General features: G+C 41.9%; 1 protein-coding gene across 1 annotated transcript in view; it reads right to left on the minus strand.

Annotated features, from left to right (window-relative positions):
* Window positions 1–298: 298 nt before the first annotated feature.
* The window catches only part of LOC135214783 (transcription initiation protein SPT3 homolog), a 38,486-nt gene continuing 14,499 nt past the window's right edge, over window positions 299–24,285 (minus strand). The window contains exons 3-7 of the mRNA XM_064249137.1: window positions 23,076–23,184; window positions 15,925–16,148; window positions 5,031–5,159; window positions 4,341–4,519; window positions 299–1,317 (exon numbers count right to left, since the gene is read on the minus strand). Coding sequence (XP_064105207.1) covers window positions 1,149–1,317; window positions 4,341–4,519; window positions 5,031–5,159; window positions 15,925–16,148; window positions 23,076–23,184 — 810 coding nt within the window. The 3' untranslated portion in view covers window positions 299–1,148. The remainder of the gene's footprint in view (window positions 1,318–4,340; window positions 4,520–5,030; window positions 5,160–15,924; window positions 16,149–23,075; window positions 23,185–24,285) is intronic.

Below are 24,285 nucleotides of genomic sequence, written 5' to 3' on the forward strand. Positions count from 1 at the left end.
ATCCTGATCTCAGATAGTTTTACACACTTTTATATATTACATTGGTACTCCTCTTGTCCATCATTACTCTTCTTTAATGGTTATCATTAAAGATGACCTGCCATGTCTTCCTTTTTCTTAACCCATATTGAACTACATAAGATAACCTCATCCACAATGCTTGTTTTTAATTACACTTGTTTTCTTTTAACTTTTGGTTTTTACTGAAATTTATTACAGATAGCAATACATATAAAGATAATAAAAAAATTATGAAAAGTCTTGACTTCAGGTTTACTCAAATAAAGTAATATACATGGACATACAAAAATTTATTCTTTCAATACATTTTAAGATTCCTTTACAATTGCACTATGTTGCAAATCTGCAATTATTAATCAAAATGGCTCAGCAAATTATAAAAAATTCTCATGGCTCAGCAGATTATAAAAAAAATCTCACTATGGTAAACATGAAAACTTTCACATTGTATATCAAGAATAAATTAAATCTCTTCATTACAACAACAACCCAAATGATATGCACTTCATTATTCTGAGTAAAAAAGATAAAAGGCAATAATGTTTGATTTTTAAAAGAACCTAACAATAAAATTAAATAAGTCACCTTTATACGTACAAAAGAGGAATTTAAAACATAAAACTGATAATACATATGCTGTAGCTCGCTCAATTACCTATTTGTAAAATACATCATTAATAACAATAGGCACTGAGTATGTGAAGAATAACTACCAATAATCTGAAATAACAATGGAAAAAGGAAATAATGTGCAAGACGGAAAATGTATAAGTTCACATTAACTGTTACTTTATTAAGTGATGGTATAGTGCATTATAGTATCATCTTCATCCTCAAAATGCCCTGACTCATCACACTAATCCCTGCCACTTTTTCTAAAACTACTATCAACAGACATTGCCAAAACAATTATGAGTGGTCAAGTGGAAAAAATTAGTACTAACTGGAATGCTTAAACTTATTTTACTTTGGGACAGATCTCTACTTTTATGACAAATGCTTTACTTTGACACTTAATTCCTTGTCTTAAGAGCAAGATTCATGTACTTCATAATGCCTGTATGCCTACAAAGACTACAGAAACATAAAAATAAATATACCCTCTCATACATACATAATTATAATGATTAAGCAGCTAGGAGTCGAGTATTTATAGGTGAACAAGTTTTTGAAAACGGAGCCAAAGGAGAATTATTCGCCCAGTATCTTCGAACAGCTTCTCTAACCTGAGCAGGAGTTATAGGATCCATACCAATATGGTGATCTTCATTTGAGCCCATTTCTTGCATGGATCCACTCTGAAAGCAAAGCAGCAGAGTGTAATTTTTGTTCTTCATTTTCTTGTTTTCTAGTTGGGATTCCTGGACTAGTTAAATTATGAGAAAAAATTGAGAATATATGGACTATTAATAAGTGTCTCACTAACAAAATACTATTGACTGAGCTGATTAAAACTTTAAAATCAAAATTAGAATAAAATGAATGACGGAGACTGCTATTCAACTGTTTTGATTGAAATTATTTAAATGATTACAGAAAATATTTCAGAAATTCATTTAATACACTATTCACATTCCAAATCCAGTCCAATAGCACCATTCATCTTTGCATATACGTACCCCACTGGGGGTAGTGCTGTCAGTGCACCGCATGTACTGTAGGCACCTCGTGCACTGTAGGTATTAACCCTCTTGTGGGGCATAAGCAAAGAGTCCCTTTGGACCCTATCTGCAATGCCTTTCATTTCTTTTATTGTGCCTCTATTCATATTCTCTTCTTTCCATCTTACTTTCCACCCTCTCCTATCAATTGTAACACCTCACCTGGATGGTTGGCAATGATATGCAGGTGGGAAAAGGCGATGCTAACACTGCTTACAGTCACAAACACACTGAGACAAGTGTAGGCTGGGTAAGCATTTGAAAGGGAAGGGAGGGAGATGGGGTTTGCATGGGAGCTTTTGTGATTGCTATTAGCTTGAATGCATCAATGTCACTTCAGTGCCATTTTGTTTTATCGCTTTTGAGAGACTGAGTATTATGGGAGGAAAGCCAGGGTAAGTGCTTACAAGGTGGGAGGTCTGGGAGAGCTAAGCAGGGAGGGATGGGCAGTTTTTCAGCAAACTGAAAAACTTGTATATGTACATACAACATGCATGTGCATGTGTGTATCCTACAAGTATGCATGCATCATGTTGAGGTAAACTAGAGTATACACAATTGCTGTGCATTTATACAGTATGGTTTACAAAAACTTACAAATCCTAACTCCTCCAAAACAAATCATGAACCAATTTAGGCAAACACACATAATTGGCTGAAACCTTGAAAAGGTAATGCAATACGATGCAATACGTTCACTGATAAAAGCAATTATATAAATCACATTTTATCATAGTATATTAACTTGTAATAAAATACTGTATTCATGAGAGAGAGAGAGAGAGAGAGAGAGAGAGAGAGAGAGAGAGAGAGAGAGAGAGAGAGAGAGAGAGAGAGAGAGAGAGAGAGGGGTATTGAACAGACAGGTATTAATATGATTGCTAGGTATTGCATTTGGTTCTTGTTCACTTTTTATTCATTTGTAACTGTTAAATTAGACTGCATTCATGGGCAATAGGTACTGCATGCCCATACTATTCACAAATGCAAAAGGAACAATCTCTGCTAGACCAAGCACCTAGGCAATGATCATTGAGCTGTTTACAGCACATGAAAAGGAAGCTATGTCTTCATGACACCTAAGGACCATGTCAAATAAGTCTGGTGAACCTGGAATCATTCATGAGATTTGTATACAGGTATACATGTGATTAATGGGAATGTGATACAAAAACCCATAATGCTACCAAGAAGAAAGATTTATTGTTTTTTTTTTTAAAGAAATATGAAACACCTCAGAATCTGAGCCATGAAAAATCATTGCAATGCAAGAGAATATGGCTACTGCACCTCTATGAAGGAAAAATGTCCAAACTTTCAATAAAAAGAAAACAACTGCTTGGAGTAATCTATCAACAAGGAAAACACTTCAGGTTACTGTTATCTAAATAGTAAAATATTACCAACTAATGGTTGGACAAAGTAATCTGAACATATGGATTTCATGAAATTAATTCCTGTTATAATGGATATGAACATATGAATTTCATAACATCAACTCCTGTTATGAAGGACACGAACATATGGATTTCATGACATCAATTCCTATTATGCAGGATACAAACTTCATTAGCACATTCCCAAATCATAGAGCATCATTCATCAGTAGAGACAAGATTAATGACAATTAAAAGCTGTTAATGACATATGGGAAGTGCAAATAAACTTTTCTAACCTTCAAAATTTGCTCCTTAACCCTTAATGGATGGATCCCCTCATATGCGTAGCAATAACAGGTTTTGGGTGGTGGACGGATCCACTCATATATGCATCAATATTACGTGACATCGATTGAAGGAATTGGGCAGGGAAAGTTTTTCCATTACTTCTATAGCCTATAAATTCACTAATGCCAACTTTAAGACTGGCTAAAATCAAGAGAGTTGGTTATGATCTTGACTTGAAGGGAGCATGCATGTAATGCCTCTCTCTCTCTCACATGACGTCTTTTTATATATTGCTTCACAAATATACCCAGGGGTTGCTGTTGGGGTTTAGTTCTTATCTTTTATGATAGTATGTCAGTTATAATTGTAATTTTGCAAAGAAAAGTGCAAAGAAATATTAGAAAAGACATGAATAACCCAAAAAAAGTTACTGCACCTTTAATCTCAGTAAATTTACACAAATATTTTACAACAAATATACATACTCAGAATTTGTTACAGATTTTAATTCTTATCTGTTATGATATTGTGTGGGCTATAATTATAGTTTTACAAAATAAATTTTTTTATTAGAAATAAAACATGTATAACTTGGAAAAATTTATGATTGTCTTGTAAAAGAGGCCCCACAAGGGGTTGTAAATAGTATTTTCAACTTCTTGTAGAAGGTAGGGATAATTAACAAAAAATCTCACACTTTGTGCATTTGCATATCTTCCTCTTTCCATTGATGTGTTTTTTCCTTAAATTTACCCTGCCTGGGGTGCTGCATATTAATTTTTTACTCCAGTCCTTAAGGGTTACCAAGTTTAGTATTCATGATCCACAGAACATTATTTTTTAGGATACAGAAATAAATATGATACCCATAAATTACTACTAGATATACCTATAGTGATCTTGAAAGCAATTATAGAAAACAATTACAGTATAACCTGAATACCAATTTCTGGGACCATTTGTAAATAAGTTTTAATAGTACCATAAAAACTCAACATGGTCATACCTGATGATAAGAACACATGGATAATCAGGGTTCAATGCAGTAGGTGTCCTAAAACGTGACAAATCAGAAGTGTGGCCGGTGGCATCTCGTCTCACCAGCAAAGCAAGATCAACTATCTGGGCTACTGTTTCATAAGCCAAACGGTTCAGCATTTCTAAAACGAGCTGAAAAAGTAAAAAATCATTTCAGTCAAGGAATATCCATCTCGCAAAAAATTTTTTATACTATTTGCAAGTTTCACACTTATTAACCTTCTTTGGTACCTTCCTTGTTTATTTTTTATCAAATAATCTAACCAAGATTCAATCTTTCTACTGTCTATAGGCCAGAATATGAATTTATTTCAAACAGGCCCCACTTTACCACATCATATGATGGAGTACTGAATTCCTACTTACAATGAGTAACTTCAGGAGTGAAAAAGGACACAAGACTAAGATTAATATGAATAAAATTTTACATTTTCACTACGGCTGCACAATTACGTATACCGTAAGTAAATTACAACTGACCTAGCATAAAGATAATTCAATAATATTTACCGTATGTTTATATTTCATAACTTGTAAGAACACTTAGAATATTTACAGGATAGTACAGTATACGTATAAGCATGAGAAATACTTACTCTTTTTTGTAAATTTAGTAAGTAAAGTTGTTTACACTTATACTTGCCTGAGTCAACTTAACATCCCCACTTTCGTCACGAAGCAGCCATTCCCTGAACTTGTTTACTCTTAAACGAGGACAAAATGAAGCTTTCCTTGCTTCACAGTATTCTTTATATTTTTGACAAGTCATACCCTGCAATAAAACAAAATTAATCAAGATGGTTTTGAATTTTTATATTTAAATACTCTTTATCTTGTCTCATAAAAGAAAAGTAACTCAAGTTCAATGTGACCACAAGACGGTGGAGGAGACATCAACACACGAAAAGCATACAAACAGTAAGTGCCCTCAAGAAATAAATTACAACTAACAATAGTATGCGGATTTAATAAATAGAAATATACCTTATTTTGCAGGGCACACTAAAGATTCATCAGTAGGATCTAACAACACTCATTATTCCCATTAAAACAATGAGAATGAGGGGCTGGAAAGTGGTACTCTAAGCATGACAGGTTTTATGAGAAGATATGTTTTATGCTAAATAAGTTTAGTTTTGTTTCATAATAAATCCATTAACCACACTGAGCCTACATTGCAATGCATGAGAGGATCAAGAAGTTGACAACTCTGAACTTCTTTACAATAGCTGGCAGATTTAAAATTAGGTACCAATTGTAATGGACCGCACTCGGTCCTGCAGGATCTTAAAGAAAAAAAAATGAAATGGAACTGGAATGCCCGACAGCAGTAGGGACAAACAAAGGAGAAGGAGCAGAGCAAATCACACAAAATTGCCATTAATATTAGTTTATTTACAAAATTTTTATTTACATTTATACAGCCGAGACCGGGTTTAGTAAGTAAAGAACAATTCACATACATTAACATAACATAACCAAAGAGTCAGTTCAATGAATTTAAAATACAAAAATAGCCACCAGTAGTTAATTATCAAAAAACTCGTAAAGTCAAAATATTAACTGGAGACAAAATTAACTACAATTCAAAAACAATTTAGCCATATCAAACTAATTCCCACGCAGCATAAACCATTGAATAAATAATAGGCAGCATAAATAATCAAAATACATCATCAATAATAAGCAAATAACCATAAACCGGCAGTATGAAAAAATACTAAACAGGCAGCATACCAATTATACAATAATACATCAGTGGCAAAAATAAACTCACACCGCATCAAAATAGCGTAAATTCAGGTAGCATTACACAGTACATAAAAACTGCAAACAATCTCCATAGAGATAAAGACAGACCCAGCTGTCAACACAGAGAATGGACACAGACGACTATCTCCGCAACACGCCAAAGCAGCACCAACTGCTAACCGGAACAACACATCCATCACATAAGTGATACGGCCGACTCATCTGCTGCCAAACTGGAACAAATCCGTCCCACAGATGACCATGGTTTGATCATCTAACCATCCTCCTGCTACCAAACCCAACAGGTAAGGTATACCCGCTGCAAACGCCTCCATGCTGCTATGCTGCCGAGGACCTGACTCTCTGCCATTACTAAACCCGACTGTCGACTTTCAAGTTAAGACGGACAGACGTAAACTTCCCCCAAAGAAAAAACAAGAACCAGTGAAGGAGGGCAACAACTATGGGCAAATGATTGTTCAACAATTGAACTATACCTCACACAATGCTCAAAGAGTTCTAATTGTAAACTGTACTTAGCATAGTGGAATACCTAGAGAATAATGTAAAAGGTTTGCATTGGCAAAAATCATAAACTAACCATCTGATGGAGATGTAAAAAATCAGATAAAGAATGAAATATAGTGAGAAAGGTGATTAAAAGAAAAAAAAACCTGCACCTTCTGCTGTGAAACCTGATCTGTCACAAATAATGACTTCAATTAGTACAAACTCATTCCTTTGTGTATAAAATCATCAAAGATAAAACACTGAATAGCATCTCAATGTAACTGTGCTGAGAACTACCAAGAGTTCTTTATCTCTCTGAAAGGCTAAGGAAGTGGAGTGAGCCCAAATTTTAAATATGATATTGTTAAACTACAATAAAGTTTTGTACATACTTACCTGGCATATATACTTAGCTATAGTCTCCGACGTTCCCGACAGAATTTCAAATCTCGCGGCACACGCGACAGGTAGGTCAGGTGGTCTACCTTACCCGCCGCTGGGGTGGCGGATGTACGAACCACTCCCGTTTGCTGTCAGATTTTTCTCTTCCACCTGTCGTCCTGAGGGGAGGCTGGGTGGGCCATTAATCGTATATATCTGCCAGGTAAGTATGTACAAAACTTATTTGTAGTTTTAACAATATCATTTTTGTACATGAACTTCCCTGACAGATATATACTTAGCTGATTGGCACCCTTGGTGGAGGGTAAGAGACAGCTAAATAATACAGGTAAGACGGGAAACAACTAATGTTGTAGGATATAAAAACCTTTGTTCTCACCTTTTCAGGATGAAGACTTCATAGATACTGTCTCTTGAGTCTGCATTGCCTGGAGAGCTACAGCTAGGACGTGACCTGATGCTGAAAGACTCTCGGATCTACCACTGGGATATGTGATCCCCTATTGTGGTAGAATCCAAGTCGGATCCTGTTAGAGGGACCTTGTCCGCTTACCTAACAGATCCTTACCACTACCTCTGCAAGGAGCCAAAACCCACCAGACCACCTAACCAAAATACAAAGGGTTAATATTACGACAAAAAGAGGTGCCTCCTGCAACCTCTTTCAGACAACAAAAAACAACAATATAAAATATAGGGTAACATATAAAAAATTTACACAGGATAAGTTTCAGCTCCCTGCCCCAGCACCGAATCCGCCGATACGAAAGGACCAAGGCGAAGCATTTATCATATGTGATTTTTACATCACGTAGGTAGTGGTTTGCGACCGATTGGCATCTCCAAAAAGTCGCCTCCATCAAGTTCCGCACAGACATATTTTTTTCTGAATGCAAGCGAAGTTGCGATGGCTCACCTCGTGAGCTTCACTTTCAGTAGTCTAAAATGTTCTTCCTTACAGGCAACATGTGCCTCTGTAATAAGGCTTCTCAGAAAAAAGGAAAGAGCATTCTTCGACATGGGCCGAGTGGGGTCCTTTACAGAGCACCAAAGCACATCTTGATTAGCCTTAAGTTGTTCCTTCCTCTTAAGGAAATACTTCATAATTCTCATAGGGCAAAGAGTTCTTTCAGGCTCTTCCCCTACTAGAAAAGATAAACTACGAACTTCAAAGCTCCTGGGCCAAGGCCGTGATGGGTTTTCATTCTTTGCAAGGAAATTTGGAAGAAACGAACACACCATAGAATCTTCCTTAAACCCTACATTGCCCTCGATAGCTTGGAGCTCACCACTCTCTTAGCTGTACTAGGGCCAAGAGGAAGATAGCCTTCTTCGTCAGATCCTTGAAAGAGGCTAAGCCAGGAGGTTCGAATCTAGACGATCCAAGGAATTGTAGAACTAAGTCTAGATTCCAGTTCGGTACTTACATGAGGATGCTTAATGGTTTTCAAATGATCTAATAAGATCATGCAGGTCCTTATCATCGGATATATTTAAGCCTCTATGCCGAAATACCGCCGCCAACATACTGCGGTATCCCTTAATAGTTGACACAACCAGATGACATTATTCTTTGAGGAAAATAAGGAAATCCGCAATTTGGGTCACAGAGGTACTGGAAGAGGAAATGTTCTTCCTCTTGCACCAACGTCTGAAGACATCCCACTTTGACATGTATACAGCAAGGTGGAAGGTCTCCTCGCTCTTGCGATTGCTTTAGCAGCTGTTGCTGAAAAGCCTTTCGCTCTGACCAAACTTTGGACAGTCTGAAGCCAGTCAGACTGAGAGCGAGGAGATTTTTGTGGTACCTGTCGAAGTGGGGTTGTCTGAGTAGATCGCTCCTTAGTGGGAGCGATCTTGGAAGGTCCACCAACCCATTCCAGTACTCTGTGGAAAACCATTCTTGGGCCGGCCGGAAAAGGGAGCGATTAGGTTCAATTCTCGTTGAATTGGATTCTACGAACTTCTTGATGGTTAGCCCCAGGATCTTGAAGGGGGGAAACGCGTAGACGTCGAGTCCGTTCCAGTCTAGAAGAAGAGCATCTATTGCTAATGCCTCTGGATCCGATATCGGAGAGCAGTAAGGATCCAGCCTCCTTCTTGTTTCTTTGACGTGGCAAAGAGGTCTATGTGTGGCCTGCCCCATAACTTCCACAGGCTCTGGCATACATCCAGATGAAGGGTCCACTCGTGAAGGGAAGGACCTGATCTTTCCTGCTGAGGAGATCTGCTCTTACATTCCTTTCTCCCTGCACGAACCTGGTGAGAAGCTTGATTCCTCTTTCTTTCTTCTGCCCACAGAAGAAGGTCTCTTGTTGTTATCGTACAGGAGAAGGAATGCGTCCCCCCCTGTTTTCCTGATATATGCAAGAGCTGTAGTGTTGGCGTTGACCTGCACTACCGATTCTGACTTTGGGCTCGAAAGCCTTCAGAGCCAACCACACAGCCCCCATCAACTCCTTTCTGTTGATGTGCCAGGCTACCTGGTCCCCCACCCAGGTACCTGACACTTCGCTGGTTCCCAGAGTTGCCCCCCACCCCGTGTCCGACGCGTCGGAGAACAACACCAGGTTGGGGGTCTGGGATTGAAGAGACAGTCCCTTCGCAAAGAGGTTGGGATCTGTCCACCATAAGAGATGTTTCTTGATGTCCTGGGATAACGACAGGGAGAACGTCAAAATCCTGAGAACGACGACTCCAATTCCGATGAAGAAAGAATTGGAGCGGTCTCAGGTGCAACCTTCCTAGGGAAACGAATTGCTCCCGCGAGGAAAGCGTCCCCAGCAGACTCATCCACTCCCTCACTGTGCATACTTCTTTCCCTAAGAAGGTTGTTACTCTCGGCGAATCCATCGGGCTATCCTTTCCTGAGAGGGAAAAGCCCGAAAACTCAGAGAGTTCATCTGTATCCCGAGATACACACACTCTTGCTCGGGAATTAGTGACGACTTCTTGAAATTGACGAGAAGTCCCAACGCCTTCGTCATTCTAAAGTTACTTGTAAGTCCTTCAAACAACGATCTTCTGAATGGCCCTTATTAGCCAATCGTCGAGGTACATGGATATCCTCACCCCTTTCAAATGAAGCCATTGAGCCACATTCCTCAAAAAATCCCCGTGAACACTTGAGGGGCCGTCGAGAGGCCAAAACACAGAGCCCTGAACTGAAAAACAATTCCCCCCCATCATGAATCTGAGAAACTTCCTCGAGGAAGGATGGATTGGTACGTGGAAGTAAGCGTCCTGTAAATCCAAGGAAACCATCCAGTCCCCTGGACGAAGTGCTGCCAGCACTGAATGAAGGCGTTTCCATCGTGAAACTTCTTCTTTTCTACGAAGAAGTTCAGGGTGCTTAACGTCTAACACCGGTCCCACCCCAATCCCCGAGGACTTGCGGAACTAGGAAAAGGCGGTTGTAGAAGCCCGATGAATGATGTCTGTCACTAGTTCGATAGCCACCCCCTTCTCCCAGCATCTGATTTCTACTGCTAGATGGAGAGCTTGATCATGATGGGTCTCTGTACCTGGCTGTCAGTTCCCTTCGGGATGGTCCGTCAAGGGAGGTCTTCGACGAAAGGGATGAGGTAACCTCTCATCACAAAATAGAAAGGGTCCAAGGATCCGCCCCTTTTGGGTTTTTGGGCCAGACTTCTGCAAACTCTAAGAGTCTGGCCACCCACCGTTGTTTGAAGGACTTGCAAAGTTATTTGGGGACGGGCTTTAACAGACTTGGCGAAAGTCTACCCCTTCTTGAAGGTCTACGACCTCTAAACGTAGAGGTTCTTGATGAAGACGGCCCCTCGAAAGGGTTCTCGAACACTTGCCTTTTCCTCTTAGCCTTGGTAGGGAAGGAAGGGCGAGGTTTTCTTGCCGACTGTGCCAAAAAGGTCCTGGGTGGCTTTGCCGGCCGAAAGTGATCTCGAAATGTAACTTGCACTCGATGTTTAGGGAACAACTGAGCAGAACAGAGGAGCAAAACCAGCAAAGAAGACCTCTGGGCATGGGAGACAGACTTCGTTAAGAAGGAACAATAAACAGACCTCTTCTTCACGATCCCGGCCCCATACAGGAAGGCGATTTCACTCGCTCGTCTCTTACCGACTTGTCCATACAAGACAAAACACACATGAGATCTTCTGGCGAAAATGACTCTGGCACTTCAATTTCTTGGCTAGACCCCCAACGACCAATCAAGGAAGTTAAATACTTCTAGCACTCTAAACATGCCTTTTAGCATGTGATCCAATTCATTCATTGCCCAAGTCGTCTTAGCAGAGTTAAGGGCAGTTTCTCCTTGTCGAATCTACCAGCGCCGAAAAATCCGAATCAGCTGAAGACTGTAGACCCAATCCTAAGGACTCTCCTGTTTCATACCAGAAACCAGCGCGTCCTGATAACTTCGAAGGAGGAAAAGCGAACATCGTTTTCCCCACTTCTTCTTTGGAAGCCATCCCAGGACAACCAAAACTCCTCAGTGCCTTCTTCATTGAAAGAGTTGGCTTCATCCTCACACAAGAAGAATCTTCGCTGTCTTCGCCGTTGAAAAAAAGTGAGTGAGGAGAAGGAGGAGCCGTAGGAGTAAGGGAATCCCCAAAAACTTGCAAAAGTAGCTCTGTAAGCTTCTTGTAAGAAGACACAGCAGCAGAAGTGTTCGGTTCCTCATCCGAACCTTCTAGGACGTCTGTCGAGGCGAGAGAGGAAGATCCTTGGTGACGAAGGGATCCTAGAGAAGGGTAGGAGTTGAGCGAGAGGTTGGAGAACGCCCTCTCTTAGAAGAGTTCACATCCACTGGAGAATGATGAGAAGATCTGGGTTGTCTACGATGAGACTCCCTCTTCGAGGTAGACGGAATCTCAGCCGAAGGGAGAGGGTAGGGCTCCTACTCCGAGAATCCTCGGAAACATCCACAGGGCACTTACGAGGAGGCGAGCGCCTACTAGACTCTTTGCGCCTATCCTGAGGCGAGCGGCTGCCAGGAGAAGAGCGCCTATCAAGAGCAGAGCGCTTGCGCGGCTCTCCATACCTGTCCAGTTGCGTACGATCAACGGAAGTTCGACTGGAAGGCGAAATGCGCCTACTAGGAGAAGGCGCTTGCGAGACTCTTGACGTCTAACAAGAGGGTAACATTCAGGAGAAGGGCGCTCAAAGCTAACGAGCGCCTACCTGGAGAAGGGCGCTTCCGAGATTCCTGGTGCCTACCAAGAGACAAACGGTCAGGAGTAGTGCGCCTAGAAGCGGGAGAGCGCCTACACGGAGAAGGGCGCTTGAAAGACTCTTGTTGTCTGCCCCGAGGAGAATAATCAGGAGTATGACGCCTTAAAAGAGACGAGCGCCTACTAGGAGATCGATTGTGCAGTAGGCTCTGGCGCCTACCTTGCGGGGAGCGGCTAACAGCAGGCCGTCTATCATGCACACGACTCCTACCAGACTCTTGATGCCTGTCAGGAGAGAAGTCACGATCGACACTCGAGGAGAGTGACATCTGGAAGAAGAACGCCTACTTGATAAAGGGCGCCTTCTAGGTATCTTGAGGCTGCTGAGGAGAAGTCTCACGCGAGGGAGTTGATAAGAAATAGCGTGATGAGCAGGTGCAGTGCGCTTACCGGAAGCGGGAATCCAATCTGGAGAAAAAACTTCTTTCTCCATAGAGCGTCCTACCGATGTTTGGCGCCTTGAAGTCGAAGAGAGCCAGGCGAGCGAAGGCGCTCACGCGAGCCCCTACCTTCATACGAAACCTCCCCATATGAAGGAGAACGCCTAAAAAGAGGAGAACGATCCTCTGAAGAGCGGCGCCTAGATCTCTTGATCGGAAGAGAAACGTCCTTCTTCCTACGTGATCTAACTGCTAGAGAGTCTGCTAGCGCCGTGATCTGAGCTTGAAGTCCCGCGAGTACTCTCGTAGGAGAATCTTGTTGTTCTTCCTCGGAAGCAGGCGCCGAGCGCGGAGCGCGAGAAGAAGAACGATCACAGGATTTCTTGGGTTTCTTCGCCTCCACCGACGATTCTTCCGGGAAAACCTCCGGACTAGAAGCCAAAGGAACTGCAGGGAGCATTCCTTTCCAAGCCCTCTTCAACGGGCGCGACGCATCGGGGAGTTCCAACCTCTCTTCGGAGAGGGAGAAGACGAAGAGGAGAAGCATTGGCGTAGGAGCTCCTTCTTGTAGCGATCCGAGGCAGCCTGGGAGCGTACTTCAGGATCTGCCGAGGGGACGCCATGACCGGTGGTGGGTTCTCCCTAGCCCTCTTGCGGCTTTCGACTTTCTACTCCACTGGAACTGGGAGTCTGGAAGAGGTCTAGGCCTAGAGGCACTAAGAGCCGGTCAGACGCACCCTCCACAACACTGGGGACACTGCACTGATCATCTAACACTCTCCTTACCATTCCAACTGACGAATCTTCTGATCCATAGAAAGAATCGTGGCTCTCAGAGCTGCCGCCTCCGAAGGCGAATCTTCGGCTTCGGTGCAGGGAACAGGGGCTGCAACTTGGGAAGAAGGTTGCTAATTCTACGTTAGTATTAGGATCCACATCCAACTCACTCATTCTAGATCTACTAGAAACTTCTAGAGGAAGCCTTACGCACTCTATCACGTTCCAACTTCCTAACATAAGAAGAGAGAGCCTTATATTCTTCATTCAATCCCTTACATTCACTACAAGGGTTAGCAAAAGAACATTCATTCCCCCTGCATTTCATGCAAACAACCGTGTGGGGGGTCTACGAAGCTTTCAGCAACCGCACCCTTACATCCTTCATTCACGCAAACCCTAAACAAACCGAAGTTTTAACTACTGAATCTAGGTCAGACATCGTTAAAGAAAATCCAAATCAAATCAACCGGTCCACAATTCAGCGTATGCCAAGCCAACAAAGCGAATACGTCACCCAAAAAGAAGTCCAAATTAACTCCAGGCAAGCGAGAAATCGAAAAAACTATCGAGAGGAACCGACAACAGTTGTTATCGTTCCCGCGACAGAGAAAAATCTGACAAGCAAACGGGAGTGGTTCGTACATCCGCCAACGGGGAGTGGTTTCCGTACCAATCCGTCCCACCCGCGGCGGGTAAGGTAGAACCACCTGACCTACCTGTCGCGTGTGCCGCGAGATTTGAAATTCTGTCGGGAACGTCGGAGACTATAGCTAAGTATATATCTGTCAGGGAAGTTCATGTACAAAAAACAGCTACTCTTACTGCATATGGCTGCAACATGGCCTGCCTCAACCAGAGGGATGCCATGTTCTCAACAACTTGTTTTAATTTCTGGTCCTGGTCTGTAGATAAGCACAACCCAGTCATTACCCATGATGTAAAGTACTCTCCATAATAGCAGTGGACTGCTCTTACTGAACATAAGCCTTCAGTCACTGGACAAAGATGGGAAAGCCAATGGTATTCCTGTTCTCCAGATTCGCAGACTCACACATTCGCGGATTTCTCTGGGGAACGTTTCCCCGCATTATTCGCGGAAAATTCGCGCGTTCGCAGTATTTTTCTATGATAAATATCCACAAATTCCTGATTTTTTTGATGAATTTCATCATAAAATGCACTTTTTGTGATAAAACTATTAAAAAAACCAAGTTGAAAATTTTTAGTGGGTTTTTCTTGAGTTTTAACTAACAAAATAGGCTGTTTTTAGCATTTTCATAGGGGTTCCAAACATTCGCGGGTTCTAACTATTCACGGGGGGGTCTGGTACGCATCCCCCGCGAATACGGGGGGACCAATGTACTCTGGTATGTTCCTGATTACTGGCTGTCAGAATTTTTGCAACATATCCTGGAGCATGTGAAACACCCAGTGAAGAACTTTTGGCATGAGCGACCCTATCACATAATGCAAGCACTTTGATCCCATGTGTGGACAAAGCAAATGCAAGGAATAATGGAGCAAAGATTGTTGGGGAAACGTATGTGGTATCTCAGCACGACCATGAACCATAATGGAGAAGTTCCCAGCTCAATGGTTGAATTCTTCTCCAACTAAAAGTTGATGGAAAAGAATCCTGAAGCTTCTGAAAATGGTCACTTCCACATGTTGCAGTGCTAAAACCTGTTGAAAGGCAACCCCATAAAACTTAATTGCAAAGATAAGTAACATCTCCTGACTATGCAGATGCAGAAAGACCTGCAATCATAAGAATAAAGGGACTGATATCCTTCTATTACACTAATGGCTGACTTTCCTAACCATGACTGGCACACAATAGTTGAGGTTCTGCCCTTGATGAATAAACTGAGGAAAAGCACTCATAAAAAAAGATCTTAAGAGATATTTCATGGGGTCTTCAATACATTGTTGGCCATATTTCTGGTTCTACTTGATGTCCCTTTAGTCATCAAATCCAAAGGAAATATCATGTTAGAAAGGTTGCTCTCCTGTTTGATCAATGACTGGCACATACCTCTAAGACTACCCAAATGAGAGTCAAGTGTTATCAGGGTAAGACAGCCAATCAGCTACATAAGCTGTGAATCATTCAGGTAGCCAAGGCTTTGGTGACTAGAAGAACAAACAAGTACTCTGAAATGTGCTTTTATGATTTTTTTAAAACTGTTCTTATACCATTAATACTTACACATTGCTTAGAATCAAGAGCAATACACACTTTGAAACATAAAAGATACAAAATAAGTACATAAATGAACATACTACCATCAAGTACTAATGTTCAAAGATCACAGATCACAGCTAGCAACAAATACAAAAACTAGCAACAAAAGATACATACTATCTGCAAAATAGCAGTTTGCCCTTTGCATGGCAACTTAAGCTTAAAACTGTTTCAGCCAGTAAATTTTGCTCAGTGTGACAAAAGACTTTTAAAACTTTATTTCATAACAGGTATATAATACAAAATATCATTTACCTGAGTCATACCATCAAGACGTGATTCTCTTTCAGCTCTGACTGGGTCGTAAATGGAAGACGTATACAATGGTTCATACTGTCCAGTCTGATCAATGCTCTGTAAAAAACTTATACATAACTTTTTCCTAGAAACTTCAGTGCCAGCTTCAACTCCCATCTCTTGTAATTCTGTTCCACTGCCAGATGTAGAGGCCCTAGCTCTCTGATACAGATCACGAACTCCTAAAATGAAATTTTCATTATTAAAATGAAGTTTTATTGTATACTTACCGAACAATTATAGAGCCGTGATTTCCACGAGCGGCAGGATACTAAATTCAAATTTAGCGCGTCGGCGTCGCCAACACTGGTGGTGATGACGTCATCTCCCTCCACTCGCGGGAGAACCAGGTACAACTGCCCAGGTGAATCCAATTCTTTCTGCCCGTCCGTCCACCTAAGGGGAGGAGGGTGGGTATAATCATAATTGTTCGGTAAGTATACAATAACAAACTTCATTTGTTTTAATAATGAAACAAAATTTCATTTTTTTATTGTAGTTTGTCTTACCGAACCAATTTAAGAGAGCTGGATTACACATTTATGGGAATGGTGGGGGATTCAGTGGACCACTAGTATTTTTAAATGGTTACATTTATTGCAATACCTAGTAAACACTCAAGGTGTCTGTTGTACCTTACCTTGTAAGAGAGCTACAGCAGACTGTTACTGCCTCTGGTCGGTGCTCTTCTTACTATTGTAGAGGAATTGGAATTTGACCAAAGTTAGCCTCTACAGGAGTGGAATCCTTCCGTAGTTCAAGCGAGTCAAGGCTGACTGACGGAGGATAGTAACAACAAAGATTGCCCTTGCCCTGGGCTAAGACCAGAAATTCAATCATACAAAACATTTGTCACCAACACCAGATTTAAAAACATATACCAACCATTGTAAAATCTGACCTAACAGACTGGTGAGTATCCCAGGTACTCAGTACCCCCAGCTTCCCTTGAACTCGACAACCTATTCAAGGTGAAAAGTTAGCATAGGAGGTGACGACCCCTGTGCCGTTTCTCCCAACACCATGCCAGAAACCGCCACCGGACCTAACGTTTTACAATCTCGAAAACCGTTTCTATCTCTTTGAGATAATGACTCACAAAAACCGAATTCGATCTCCAGAACGTGCTCTGAAGAATCGAAGCTAAAGATAAATTCTTTCTGAATGCTAAAGAAGTTGCCACTGCTCTAACCCGTGAGCTTAACTCTCAGAACGGAAAGATGTCGTTCTCGGAATGCGAGTGAGCTTCCCTGATAAGCTCTCTAATAAAGAAACGATATAGCATTCTTAGAAAGAGGACGAGAGGGATTTTGAACCGAGGTCCAGAGCTTAGAAGATTGTCCTCTAATACCCTTAGTGGCAAACAGATACTGCTTAATAGCCCTGACTGAACATAAGAGCCTTTCTTCCTCCTCATGTCCAACCAAATCAGATAAGTTCCTTACCACAAAACTCCTCGGCCAAGGATTAGAAGGATTCTCATTTTTGGCTAGAAAGGTCAAAGATACCGAAAATACAGCATTGCCTTGAGAGAAACCGACTCTTTTGTCTATAGCGTGCAATTCGCTGACAGCTTAGCAGAAGCTAGTGCAATAAGAAAAAGTGCCTTCTTAGTCAAGTTCCTGAGTGAAGCCGACTTCAAAGGCTCAAACGGTGGCCCCATGAGGAAACTTAAGCACCACATCTAAGTTCCAAAGCCACTGTATCTTGCGGGAGCTTAGTGGTTTCGAAAGACCTAATGAGGTCCGACAGATCTGAATTGGAGGAAATATCCAAACCTCGATGTCGAAAAACCGAAGAGAGCATGGCTCTATATCCTCTGATCGTCGAAGGAGCCAGTTTCTTAAGAGTTCCTAAGAAATAGAAGAAAATCTGCTATTTCTGTTAAAGAAGTCGCAGAAGTAGAGACTTTAGCACTTCTACACCACTCTCTGAAGATTCTCCACTTCCCTTGATAGAGTTTGTTAGAAGACTCTCTCCTACAACGAGCGATAGCTTCTGCAGCTCTTCTTGAAAATCCTTTCGCTCTGACAAGATTCCGGACAGTCTGAACCCTGTCAGAGCTAGAGCGGACAAGTTTTGGTGGAACCTCTTGAAGTGAGGTTGTTTGAGAAGCCACTTCTCTGGAGGAAGAAGTCTGGGGAAGTCTACTAACAACTGGAGAAGGTCCGGGAACCACTCTTTCCTGGGCCAAAAGGGAGCGATTAACGTTAGTGAGCGACATGAACTTGTTCAGCACCTCTCTTATTAGACCAAACGGAGGGAATGCATAAGCTTCCAGACCCGACCAATCCAACAGCATTGCGTCCACCGACCAAGCTAGAGGATCTGGGACTGGAGAACAAAAGAGAGGAAGACGGTCGTTCCTTGATGTCGCGAACAGGTCTATTGACGGTCGTCCCCAAAGGCGCCAAAGTTTCTGACAAATCTTGTTGTCCAAAGTCCACTCCAGAGGTAACACTTGCTGTTGACGACTTAACTCGTCCGCCAGGACGTTCATCTTTCCCGGAACAAATCTCGGGACTAGCTGAACCTTCGCTTCGTTTGACCACAGGAGGAGATCCTTGGCTACTTCGTATAGAGAGAAAGACTGAGTCCCCCCCGGTTTCCGCACGTACGAGAGAGCCGTGGAGTTGTCGGAATGTACTGCCACTACTCGACCTTCTACTAAGCTCCGAAACTGTCTGAGCCCCAGGAAAATTGCTAACAGTTCCTTTACATTTATGTGGAACTTCTTCTCCTTCTCCGACCAAGCTCCTAAAGTCCGTTGATTTCCCAGTAGGGCTCCCCAACCTGTGTCCGATGTGTCGGAAAAGAACTGTAGGTTCGGGAGGATGGGTCGTAAATCTAACCCTTCTTCCAACCTTGCTCGAGAGAGCCACCACCTTAGGTCCTCTTTTATTTGATCTGTGACAGGAAAGGTAATCGAGTCTGGTTGTGTCTTCCTGCACCAAGAGGCTCTCAGGAAAAACTGCAGAGGTCTCATGTGCAGTCTTCCCAACGTCACAAATTTCTCCACTGACGTCAATTTGCCCAGGAGCCTTATCCACTGATTGGCAGAACTTACCTTTTTGTCCAAGAACTCCTGAACTGTCTCCAGACAGCCTTGAACCCTCTTCGGGGACAGAAAAGCCCGAAAAACTTGAGCATTCAGAATCATCCCCAAATAAAGGATGCTCTGAGATGGAACCAACTGGGACTTCTGTTTGTTGACCAGAATTCCTAACTTTCTGGCAAGATCCAGAGTTGTTCCAAGGTCCTTCATGCACAGACTCTCTGATTCCGACCGGAGAAGCCAATCGTCCAGATAGAGGGAGATTCTTACTCCTAATATGTGCAGCCAGCTTCCTATCGGGGATAGAACCCTGGTGAAAACTTGAGGAGCAGTCGCTAGTCCGAAGCAAAGCGCCCGAAACTGAAACGCCTTGCCTTCGAACATGAACCTCAGGTACTTCCGAGATTCGCGATGTATCGGAATGTGAAAATAAGCGTCTTGCATGTCCAGAGAGACCATCCAATCCCCCTGTCTGTTGGACTCCAGAACCGACCGAGTGGTCTCCATATGAAATTTTGTTTTCTGGACATGCAAGTTCAGGGCGCTCACATCCAAAACCGGCCTCCAGCCCCCTGATGACTTGGGAACTACAAAAAGGCGATTGTAAAAGCCTGGAGGAAAATCTCCTTCTATCTGTTCTATCGCTTCTTTGAGAACAAGCGCTTCCACTTCTGCGGCTAGCGCCAGAAATTTGTCTGAGCCCGGAGAGTATGCCTGGAATGGAATTGGCACAGGTGAGAGCGAGGGAGATGAAACGAGAGAATACGATAACCGAACTTGAGTACTTGCACTACCCAGGCTTCTGCTCCTCTGTTTTCCCATTCCTCCCAAAACAGAGCCAGTCTGGCTCCCACTGGTGCATGAAGAATCGAGCTTTCATTTGGAAGGTTTGTTAACCTTGGCCGAGGCCTTAGACTGAGGTCGCAAATTCGACTTCGGCCGAAAGAGCGCTTTGGGTTTTCTCCCTCAAAAAAAGGCGCTTGGGCCAGAGGAGAAACCGAAGGAACAGTCTCCACAGGAGCTTTAGGTCTCTTAGTAGACTGTGCCAGTAAATCCGAAGTAGATTTCTTATCTAGCGCAGACGAAATTGACAACACTACATCGTCTGGAAAGAGGTTATCTTTCATAAAAGGAGCAAACAAGAGAGCAGACTTCTGTTGGGAAGTAACCCTTTTAGAAGCAAAGGAGCACCAAAGTTGCCTTTTCTTAAGGGTACCAAAGGCGATGAATGCGAAGCTAAACTCATCACATCCAATCCCTAATGGATTTGTCCGCACAGGACAGAACACCAATCCAATCCTCCGCTAACTCCTGAGAAAGAGAAGGACAGTCTTCGATCTTGGCCGCTAAAGCGCCAATAGTCCAATCAAGGAAGCTAAAGACTTCCAAAAGTTTAAATTGATTCTTTACAACGTGGTCCAACTCAGGCGCTGTAAAGAAAACTTTCGCTGCGGCGAAAGCAGATCTTCTAGAGGAGTCGATTAAACTGGAGAAGTCTCCCTGGGAGGAGGCAGAAACTCCCAGAGAAGGAGCTTCCCCAGTTACATAAAACCTATACCTCTTACGAAGCAACTTAGAGGGAGGGTAAGCAAAAAAAGAGCCTTCCCTAAGTCTCTTTTCATAGACATCCATTTCTCCGTCTCTTTCAACGAATGTCTAACCGCTTTAGATAGAACAAGTTTGGGAGGAGAGGGTCTGAAGTTTTCCTCCTCATCAAAAAAGTCGAAGTTGGGGAGCGCGGAGCCGCTTTCTCAAAATAATCTGGATAAGATACCAGAAGAAATCTAAGGAGACATGAATAACACGAGAGGTGATGTGAATCCTCCTCCTCTACTTCTTCTTCATTCTCCAATACCGCGAAGAAGTAGACGGAACTACAACCGGATCTGAAGGTTTCGAACCACCCTTGAACTCATTCATCCAGTTGGTTAACATCTCTAACTGCTTGCGCAAAGGCGCCAGAGACGAATCAAAAACAGTTAACGTAGGCTTGGAAGAGCCTAAATGTTCAGCAGGAGGCGGAAAAAACTACTTGCGCCTCGCTCGGAGCCGCCGAAATTCGAGGCGAAACAGGCGCATCAGGCGTAACAGACGAAAAAGCGCCTAAAGAAACACCCTTAGAACTGCTAGCTACAGCGCTAAAAACCACAATCTCTACTAGTAGATGGAGCCGAAAAAGGCACAGATTGAGGCGACGAACGAGCGCTAACGGCCGAGGCGCAACCCTACTCTCAGGCTCCTTATACCGCTTGACTGGAGGAGGCGAAGAATCGGCGCCTGAACGCCTCTTTAAGGGACGCGAAACGGGCGAATCTCGCCAAGAGCGCCGCGCGACCGGAGACGAATCGCTTGAATCATTCGAAAGGCGTCTGACCGCAACACCTTTCCAACGCTTAACCGAGCCCTGTTGAGGCGCAACAGGCTCAACAAGAGAGGCGCCTGTCTGTGGGCAAATCCCGATCGACTCCCTTGGACTTCCGGTATGTCTTCTCCCCGGTGCGGGGGAGCTGGACAGTGACCTTTGTCTAGGAGACGTGTCAGGACAGACAGACGCACCCTCAACTACACTCTTACCTGAAGCCGCTTTCTCCAAAAACGTCTTAACTGAATTACCAAGTTGCAAAACCGTATTCGCTAGTACCGATTTCTGATCGATTCCAGACTGGCAATGGTGTCGGAAGAAACTACACGGGAAGCCGGAGAAGTGGGATTAGTAGGAGGAATAGGAGGTGTAGTTAAAGGAGACATAACAATTTGAGGAGAAACAGAAGGAACAGATGCATCGCAAGACGAAGCAGAGCTAAGTCTACTTTCCCTAAGCGCTGCTTTTCTAATTCTGTCTTTAGCTAATTTCTCCGAGTATGAACTAAAAAACTTCCATTGAGAATCAGTCCAATCACTACACTCGTTACATGTTCGACCTGCTGAACAAACCTGTCCCCTACACTTAACACATTTAGTGTGAGAATCATACTCTAACTTGGATAATCTAGTTTTACATCCTGAGATGCAAAACCTAACTCCCGACGGACTAGAATCCGACATGGCAACGCCTAAATAAAAAGCAAAATAACAACAACGCCAAAAAAGAGTACTTCACCAATTCCGAAGATCAAATCCACAAGAAAAAAGCGAAGCAAAGTCATCCATCCGCACCGACCACCGATGTTCACCGGACGCCGGCAGGAAAAGAATTGAATTCACCTGGGCAGTTGTACCTGGTTCTCCCGCGAGTGGAGGGAGATGACGTCATCACCACCAGTGTTGGCGACGCCGACGCGCTAAATTTGAATTTATTATCCTGCCGCTCGTGGAAATCACAGCTCTATAATTGTTCGGTAAGACACTACAATAAAAATTACATATGTAAATATGTAAGCATTCAATTAACTACTAAAGACTACATGATGAAAAGTTTTATACTATCATAGTTCATACAATATGAAAAACAACTGCAGTACTCCATACCTTAGAAATCACTGCACTTCCACATATAACAAAAGATGAGCATATTCCATAAATGAGAGATTTACAACAAAATATTGGGGAATAACTGGGATGAACAACTTTCTGTTATAAGTAGTTATGTATACTATACTTGAAGTACATAAATTCAACAGAACTCTTATTACAAAAGATAAGTTTACTTCAAATGTTATTCAGTGCTCTGTTCACCTCAATCTTTCTATTGTACTATGCCAAGAAGTTCAAAACCGCTGCATTTAAAATTCATCCTTGGAGAATGGTCCTTTATATTTCTCATCTATTTCTAAAAAATGGAAGATTTTAAAAATAATTCCCGATATAATTTATAAAATTAAAATCATAAGAGAAAGGTCTATAGGATTCTAGAAATATGACAGCAGTCTTGTTAAATTCCTACATAATATTAATTTTCACTTACCTATTCTATCGAAGCAGTAATCATTCAGTATTAATGATGTAACAAAATATGTACATAATTCAAAATATTGACTGATTAATTCACCTAAAAATGGAACTGACAATTTCTCGTATTGTAGAGACTACAAAATTGTTTAAACATTTCCCTTACCCATGTAATGCACCAGTCGCTGGAGCTTTAATGGATCTTTACGCATTATAAAGAGGATATCTTCAGGACCAACCAGCCTGGAGCCCCTTTGCTCAGCTATCTCTGTGGCCTGCAAAAATCCTATGTTGTATTATTTGTTCACTATCAATTAACTATAATTATAATTAGCTTTAAAATTTAGAGCACTGATAACATGCACTTTGAAACTTACAATTAATGAAGATGTGATTCAAAACTTTCAAAAGATAAAAAAAAAAAAAGTTACAGCAATTCTTAATTAATAAAACACAATTTAAATAAATTTTTCCATAAACTCAAACTTTTTCTTCCATGTTTATTGCCTCAAAGGTTTTCTGAATTATGTGCTAATATTTCAAATGATCACAAATTCCTTTGCTAAGGAAAATCCCTAAAGCATTTAGTCTATAATTTAATTACATGCTTTGGCAAACTGAAGCAATTATTGCAAAACCTCACATGGAAAAGCAAGGAGGAGGATATCCCAGAGTGGAAAAAAAGTATTCATTGGATATAGAAATTATTGTAAATTATTTGCGTTTTGTACAATGTACTAATCTTTTTATGTTCTTGTAGGGGCACAAATGTTCTATTTCAATCCTGCTAAACTGAAAATAACACTGAAAATAACACATAAACACAAAGGGGCTCAATTCCATCCTATACTGGTAGGTAGGGTTGGGTAGGGGGAATGACATCCTCATCTCTTTTTTTTTTTTTTTCTTCCTTTTTTATATGTAATGCAAATTAAATTTCACCAAATAATGCCTGTTCCTGATTTCCATGAACATGCAGTGAATAATTTTTCATCTTTTATTTTTATGTATGCTTGGGTTCTGTTCAACCTGGTTAGCCCTACAATTAAAAATAAAAATGTACAGAAAATACTAAATAAGTCAGACAAATTACTACTCTCTCATTTGTTTAATGAACTTTATGCATGCAGGGCAATATTCTCATCACTGCCACGACTTCACTCTAATTTTATTGTCTTTTTTGCCATGTAATGGGATCTCCTATCTGTATGGCTAATTTGTCTTATAGCAGCCATATGCTAGCAAACTTCTTCCAGTAGTACTTGAAAAAAATTACAGTAAGCAAAATCCATTTTAACTGTACTTTATTGCTTTCTTCCATGGCTTGTGCACTTGGAATATTTTACTTCTGTTCCCGTTTGAATACAAGATAAGGG

This window comes from Macrobrachium nipponense, chromosome 46 (genome assembly GCF_015104395.2).
Source record: "Macrobrachium nipponense isolate FS-2020 chromosome 46, ASM1510439v2, whole genome shotgun sequence".
In the NCBI taxonomy this organism is placed as follows: domain Eukaryota; kingdom Metazoa; phylum Arthropoda; class Malacostraca; order Decapoda; family Palaemonidae; genus Macrobrachium; species Macrobrachium nipponense.